We start from the raw sequence: 8,442 nt of genomic DNA, 5'->3' as shown, positions 1-8,442 counted from the left end.
AAAAATACCCAAATATGCGTATTTTTGACGTAAATCTGCCCTTCTGTGTGAGAGGGTACTTTTAGGTATAAGTGATTTACTTACTTTTGAGTACCTGCACGGAAGTCATCATTTAGGTAAAATTGAATACCTTGAATCATCAATATCAATATCAAAAACTCCATACAAATTTTCACCCAAAATTAAGTATTCGCATTTTATTAAGCTGTTGCGTTGTTTTCACCTATTTTTATGCGTATTATTTACCTAAACCAGTGAAAACATTTAGGTTAATGTAAATTTACGTTGTTTTATATATAGGTTGTTTATATATAGGATGGCATCACTGCGATAGAAATGAATTTACGTTCGAAATCTTCGAAATAATACACCTGCTGACACACGTTCTTTGAAATTGACATTTCTTTAAAAATCCGCAACATAAAGCAACTGCAGCAACATCGCTTTTGAGTTGTCCACACATTTTAAGTGCTGTTTCTACCGTGGTTATACGCTACGTTCTTTGAATTTATTACCGGTAATAATTAAAGCACACTAAAAGCAGTACGGTTATCATTTAGAAGGTAAAATAGAACTTACTGGTAATTTACATCTATAAAATACAAGCAGAGTTAGCACCGAGTTGAGTTTATCCCACATTGTGAAATTTCTTATCACGAATACGCTCGCTGAAGTTTGAACTCTACGAAGCAGGATAATAAAATGGCATCGGAACTACCAAAACTTTCGCGCTCCATGCGTGCCAATACCGATTTGGACACAACAAGAGTACTATCAAACCGATCGGAAGATTTTCCATCCCTTCAAATTTTTCGCAATAAACAGGCTCTAAGGTAAATCATTCTTGACCAACGTAATCAGTAGACAAAAATATTATCATTACTATTTCAGCGGAATATCTTGGAAGCAGCTAAAATTGTTTGTAACTCAACACGTTGACACTAAAGAAGCTTCACATCTAACCATTCAATTGCGTGAATTGTGGAACTACTGCCGGGAAATGTTGGGCAGCGAGGAAAACCCGATTCTCATTGACGAAGCTGCAATGTTTATTTTGCGACTCTTTTTAGATCAAAAAATTGTTATGCTCAAACATACTTCTCGCATAAAAAAAATGTTTGGTCAAGTTCCAAACGCTTTAATTAGCAAAATGTGTACGGTAAGAGCACAAACAAAAGTTCATGTCAGAAACCATCATGAACCATCAATTTATTTTCTAGCTTGTCAATGCAATGAGCAATCATCTCAATGAAGACTGCCGAAAATATCTTGAAGAGACTGAAAAAAGTGAAGATAGTACTACAAAACAATTATGGGGAGCACACATCAAATGCATCGTCCCAGAAGGTCTCCAATACGATTACAGCTTATTATCGGTATGGTAACTAAATTATATTCATAAAAGTTAGTGTCTATATTCGGGCTGTATGTTTTAGGATCTCTCTCCAGCTCAACCAGCAGAAGCTAAGTCAGCCGTCAAATTTTCGATGAAATATGATACCCAAAAACATCGAAGCGCGACAAAATCTAATCAGCTACCAAGCTCGTCTAATTCAACAGAAGAAAAGTATACCCGGTCATGGCTTGCCAAACGAATGCTTCCAGATTTGATAGACAACCTAGTTGAATTGCTAAAATCAGGTAAAACGAACGACGAACTGCAAAACGAGTTGGTTGATTATCTTGGTTTCGAAAAATTCGAACTAATTGAAGAAATACTACAGAACCGTAAGCACATTATAGAACGCGTGAAAGCAATTGCACAAATAAACGTTTTCAAAGAGAAAGCTGCCAAAAAGCTGGGAGCTATGCAGCATGCTCCTGCCTATTTAATGCCCGTGATGATTCAATCAGAATCAGAGAAACTACTCCGCAAACAAGTTAATAAGGAAGAAAAGAAGCTAAAAAAGTTTTTAAATTCTGTCGGTGGCGCCGCTGATGAAGAGGATGACGAACTCGATCCATTGAAAATGCGGCTCAACTATCAACAGAGCTTGTTTATTGCCGCGCAGATGACTCCTCTGCTTCAGGACGATAGGCCTCCCAGGATGATGGCCCCTAGACCCCCCAAACAGTTGAAGTATCCCAACGTGTATGATTCCTTTAGTGAGGCAAAGTCGCACGTGGGGTTTATTGCTGGAGGTAAACTGTTATTGCCAGACAACGTCGAACGGAATGACAATAAGATGTACGAAGAAGTTAAAATTCCTGCAACCGAACCACCACCACTTTCGATTGGAAACAATCGAATTCAAATTGATTCATTGGATGAAATAGGCCAAATTGCGTTTAAAGGTTGTAAGGAACTTAATAGAATCCAGAGCATTGTTTACCCTGCAGCATATCACAGTAACGAGAATCTCTTGGTTTGTGCTCCGACGGGCGCTGGCAAAACAAATGTAGCTATGCTGGCCATAGTAAATACTATTCGACAATATGTAGATCAAGGGGTCATCCACCGTGACCAATTCAAGGTTGTCTACGTTGCCCCAATGAAAGCACTTGCGGCTGAGATGACTAGCAGCTTCGGTAAGAAACTTGCTCCTTTGGGAATATCGGTGCGGGAACTGACTGGTGATATGCAGTTAACTAAAACAGAAATGCAGCAAACGCAAATGATTGTTACTACTCCAGAAAAGTGGGACGTTGTAACGCGAAAGGGAGCTGGCGATGTAGCCTTTATTAGCCTTGTGAAACTACTTATTATTGATGAAGTTCATCTGTTACACGGCGAACGAGGTCCAGTGGTTGAGGCGCTGGTCGCTCGCACCCTTCGTCTGGTAGAATCATCTCAGAGTATGATTCGAATCGTTGGTCTTTCGGCCACTCTCCCAAACTACATCGACGTGGCTCGTTTTTTGCGGGTTAATCCGATGATTGGTTTGTTCTTCTTTGATTCTCGCTTCCGACCAGTTCCACTAAGCACAAACTTTGTTGGAGTAAAATCGTTAAAAGCTTTACAGCAGTTGGCAGACATGGATACAATCTGCTATGATCGTTGCATAGAAATGGTGCGTCAGGGTCATCAAGTAATGGTTTTTGTACACGCTCGAAACGCGACAGCTCGAACGGCAAACGTAATCAAGGAGTTTGCTCAGCAAAAAGGTCACATTCAGTTGCTAACGCCGGAAAGCAATCCGGAGTATGGGAACGCTGTCAAAGCGATATCCAAAAGTCGGAATAGGCAACTAGTTGAGCTGTTTCATAATGGACTTGCAATGCATCATGCTGGAATGTTGCGACAAGACAGAAGTCTCGTCGAAAAGTACTTTTCTGATGGCATTATCAAGGTAAATCCGCATACCTAAAAGTTTACTCGTATAAATTGATAATACTTGATATCTAGTAAAAACTAGAAAAAATGTTTTTGAATTTTAGAACTATGAATACGAATTCCAATTTAACTTTACATATTTTTTTTTTCAGGTGCTAGTATGTACAGCTACACTCGCCTGGGGAGTCAATTTACCAGCGCATGCCGTAATTATAAAGGGAACAGAGATCTATGATTCCAAACAAGGCACATTCGTTGATTTGGGCATTTTGGATGTACTACAAATTTTCGGCCGTGCAGGACGACCACAGTTTGATAAGAGTGGAGTGGGCACCATTATCACGACTCACGATAAATTGAATCACTATTTATCGCTACTGACAAACCAATTTCCGATTGAGTCAAACTTTATCCAATGCCTGGCAGACAATCTAAACGCTGAAGTAACACTAGGTACAATCAGCAACATCGACGAGGCGATCGAATGGCTTAGCTATACGTACCTGTTTGTCCGGATGCGCATGAATCCCCAGTGCTACGGGTTAAATTATCAAGATTTGCAAGATGATCCTATGCTGGAAGGTAAACGAAGACAACTAATAAGCATGGCCGCGATGGCTTTAGACAAAGCACGGATGGTAAGGTATAATGAACGGACGGGTGATTTGAATGTAACTGACTTGGGACGAACGGCGTCACATTTTTATATCAAGTATGATACAGTCGAGGTCTTCAACGAAATGATAAAACCGATTATGAATGATGCAGACATTATCGCGATGATGTCAAATGCACAAGAGTTTGAACAACTCAAAGTGCGGGATGATGAAATGGATGAGCTCGATGATCTAATGAGAATTTGCTGCGAGGTACCGGTTCGTGGCGGAAGCGAAAATATTCATGGAAAAGTAAACATTCTTATGCAAACATATCTGTCGAAGGGATTTGTGAAATCTTTCTCGTTGGTTTCGGATATGTCCTACATTACACAGAACGCGGTACGAATTGCCCGTGCTCTATTCACTATTGTGCTGCGCCAAAACAATCCAATTCTTGCCGGTAGAATGCTAAATATAAGTAAAATGTTTGAAAAACAAATGTGGGAATTCATGACACCGATGTATCAATTTCCGATACTGCCTATGGATGTCGTTGAGAAGATTGAACATCGAGGCCTTAGTATCTTAGCATTGAGAGACATGGACTTAAAAGAAATTGGAGAAATGGTTAGAAACCATCGACATGCTGCACTAGTAAAGCGATGTGCGGAGGAGTTTCCGCTTTTGGAAATAGAGGCCACGTTGCAGCCTATTACTCGAACGGTTCTTAGAATCCGTATATTCATCACACCTTCATTTAAATGGAATGATCGCGTTCACGGAAAGACTGCTGAATCATTTTGGATATGGATCGAGGATCCCGAAAGCAATTTTATCTATCATTCCGAGTACTTCCAGATGACGAAAAAGCAGACAATTCGAGGTGAAGTACAAGAGCTGGTTATGACAATCCCGTTAAAGGACCCGCTACCTCCACAGTATTACATTCGAGCTACTAGTGATTCTTGGTTAGGAAGTTCCAACTTGGTGCCATTGTCATTCAAACATCTCATTCTGCCAGAAGTACATCCACCCCATACTGAACTGCTTCCTCTTCAACCTCTTCCGGTAACTGTTTTAAACAATCACAAATTTGAATCGCTTTACCCATTCACGCATTTCAATCCAATCCAAACACAAATATTCCACTGTCTATATCATACCGACAATAACGTTCTGCTGGGTGCCCCCACGGGCTCTGGTAAGACTATTGCTGCGGAGATCGCAATGTTTCGTGTATTCAAAACTTTTCCTAAAGGAAAAGTAGTTTACATCGCGCCACTCAAAGCGCTAGTTAAGGAACGTATCGATGACTGGAAATTTCGGTTAGAGAGAAAACTGGGGAAAAAAGTGGTAGAGTTAACTGGTGATGTCACACCCGATATCAGAGCTATTCGCGAATCGCACGTAATTGTAACCACTCCAGAAAAATGGGACGGTATCAGCCGTTCCTGGCAGACACGTGACTACGTCCGGGATGTCGCTCTCATCGTGATCGATGAGATTCATCTTCTAGGTGAGGACCGTGGACCGGTGTTGGAAGTGATAGTCTCTCGAACTAATTTTATTGCTTCGCATACGGAACAAACGTTACGAATTGTTGGACTGTCGACTGCTCTAGCCAATGCACGGGACTTAGCTAATTGGTTGGGTATTGGAATGATGGGTTTATACAATTTTAAACCGTCTGTTCGACCAGTTCCACTATCAGTACATATTCAAGGTTTCCCTGGCAAACATTACTGTCCACGAATGGCTACCATGAATCGACCAGCTTTCCAAGCAATTCGACAGTATTCACCATGCACACCAGCGTTAATTTTCGTTGCCTCACGAAAGCAGACTCGTATCACCGCTTTGGATTTGATTGCATTCTTAGCAGGAGAAGATAATCCGAAACAATTCCTGCATATCGCAGAACAGGAAATGGAGCAAATTCTGATGAATATTAAAGATAACAATTTGAAGTTGACGTTAGCCTTTGGCATCGGTATCCACCATGCTGGTCTGCAAGAACGAGATCGGAAAACCGCTGAAGAATTATTTTTGCACAGAAAAATTCAAGTACTGATCGCAACGGCAACGTTGGCTTGGGGAGTCAATCTTCCTGCTCATTTAGTCATCATAAAAGGCACCGAATATTTCGATGGAAAGCTTAAACGGTACGTAGATATGCCAATAACAGATGTGCTACAAATGATGGGACGGGCTGGACGACCGCAGTTTGGCAACGAGGGTATTGCTTGCGTTTTTGTACATGACGTGAAAAAGAATTTCTACAAAAAGTTCCTATACGATCCGTTTCCAGTGGAGTCAAGTCTGTTGGCAGTATTGCCAGATCACATTAATGCGGAAATTGTTGCAGGAACAGTTCAAACTAAGCAGAGCGTTTTAGATTATTTAACATGGACCTACTTCTTCCGGCGTTTGCTGCGGAATCCGGCCTATTATGAACTAGATAATATAGAACAGAGTGAGGTTAACGGATATCTTTCGACATTAGTGCAAAAAGTACTAGATACCTTAGTACGAGCTGGTTGCATTTGGATTGCGGAAGATGATCGAGGATTGATTCCTACTTCAATGGGAAGGATATCTTCATATTACTATCTTTCACATCAAAGCATGCGTCATTTTGCCGATACACTAAGACCTGATATGACCTTTGAAGAACTATTACGAGCAATGGTAGATGCATGGGAATTTGAACAACAACCTGTTCGTCATCACGAAGATGTTTATAACACGTGGGTTATTCCAATCGTCTAGTTTAGCTTGTTTCATTTATTCTTAATTCTTTTTCAAGGGACCTTGCAAAATTGTGTCGACTGAAGGTGGACCCACTATTAATGGACAATCCTCATGTAAAAGTGTTTTTACTTATGCAAGCTCATCTATCTCGCCTGCCGTTGCCAAATTCAGATTATGGCACAGATACGAAATCGGTATTAGACCAGAGCATCCGAATTATACAGGTAGCGCAGCCGCATTCCAAACCATATATCATAGATAATAATAAACCATGATTCTAGGCTATGATCGACATTTGCGCTGAACGCGGTTGGCTGGCCAGTACACTCCGCATTCAGCAATTAATGCAGTGCATCATTCAAGGACGCTGGCTTGATGATCCAATAGTTTTAACTTTACCATATGTCGAACCCCACAACGCCTATGTGTTTAACCAAGTTAAAATAGAGTAAGTATCAATGGTTTATTGATCGACACAGGTTTTTCATATTTTTCTTTTAGCTGTAAATTCCTCACACTCCCGGCTCTAAAAGAAAAATGTAACCGTAAGTACGAAGTTTTAGCTGGTCCTCTTCGTCAAGAATTTGAAGAACCAGAGATCGAACAAATTTACAAGGTCATCTGCAGTCTACCATTAATCAACGTTCAACTATCAATTCGTGGTCCATATGAGTCAGACCCAAACGCAGACCGTCCAGTAGTACAGCCTCAATCCAGAGATCGTTGGATGACGCTATACGCCAGCGAGGAATACGCACTAGGCGTACAGCTCATCCGGCTAGGTAGCTTCGAGACGCTCAACATCCATTGTCCCAAATTTCCTAAAGGCAAAGACGAAGGCTGGTTCCTTACTTTGGGCTCCCAAGCTGAAGGAGAGCTAATAGCGATGAAACGCTGTGTCTACAGAAGTGCTAAAAGCTCACATCAGCTGTGTTTCGTAGCGCCTGAGCAAAAAGGTTCACAAGCAATAATCATTTCGTTGGACTAACCATAACCGCAAACACTTTTTCTAGGCCGGTACATCTATACGGTTTACCTTATGTCCGATGGCTACATCGGGTTGGATCAACAGTACGACATAAACTTTGAGGTGATGCAAGCGCAAAAAACACCGATAATCGAGGATAAGGAAGACTATTTTACAGTAGGAGAAGAAAAATATTAAACTGCCTAGTTCTAACACTGTTTAACCTGAAAATTACACGTTATGCTTTTCGTGTATCAAAATTTGAAAAACATTCGCCACAAACAAGAGGTAGGTGCAAAAACTATAATGTGATTTGTTACTGTGTAGGTAATATTTATTACTAGTTCTTTTTTGAAGCTGATTTATCATTCGTAAATACATATAAAGCTATTTATTGTAACAAAACAGGCTGCATAATCCAGAATCGATAGAACGCAAAAGAATGTGTGGAAGGAATTCTTTTTCGTTCCGACATCCTTTTTACATTAACTGCTCGCAATAGAATCGTGCGAGTGCTTTTAAAGTTGTTTTTGAACCTTGGCAACCGTGAAATAAAAAAAATTCGAATTTCACCCCTTTTGAATATTCGCACTACAAAGGCTGCATACTACGGATTTCGAGTGATGAGAGTATCGCTATTCTTATGAACGTATCAAATTTGCTACGGAGGCCGTACGCAACCGTATGAGTCGGCCTTGAAACCGTACACAATTTTACGAAATGGTGCTGCCAATGTGGTTGAGACTACGAATCAACTCTAGTAAGCAAAAAAAACACTACGAAGATCGTATACAGCCATACTGCCGGTAACCGCAAATCAGTCCCATCTGTAAAATTATGAAATCGAGAAA

General features: G+C 40.6%; 1 protein-coding gene across 1 annotated transcript; it reads left to right on the top strand.

Annotated features, from left to right (window-relative positions):
* Window positions 1-406: 406 nt before the first annotated feature.
* LOC129733211 (activating signal cointegrator 1 complex subunit 3) lies at window positions 407-7,996 on the top strand. Its single transcript, XM_055694873.1, has 9 exons — window positions 407-833; window positions 892-1,159; window positions 1,221-1,376; window positions 1,437-3,290; window positions 3,427-6,620; window positions 6,680-6,848; window positions 6,906-7,072; window positions 7,126-7,580; window positions 7,638-7,996. Exons 1-9 carry the CDS (start codon window positions 703-705, stop codon window positions 7,787-7,789), a joined length of 6,546 nt encoding a protein of 2,181 aa, XP_055550848.1. The 5' UTR covers window positions 407-702; the 3' UTR covers window positions 7,790-7,996.
* Window positions 7,997-8,442: the final 446 nt, after the last annotated feature.

This window comes from Wyeomyia smithii, chromosome 3, assembly GCF_029784165.1.
Source record: "Wyeomyia smithii strain HCP4-BCI-WySm-NY-G18 chromosome 3, ASM2978416v1, whole genome shotgun sequence".
Taxonomy (NCBI): Eukaryota; Metazoa; Arthropoda; class Insecta; order Diptera; family Culicidae; genus Wyeomyia; species Wyeomyia smithii.
Note: the sequence above shows the minus strand (reverse complement) of the source record. Positions and strands in the feature narration are given on the sequence as shown.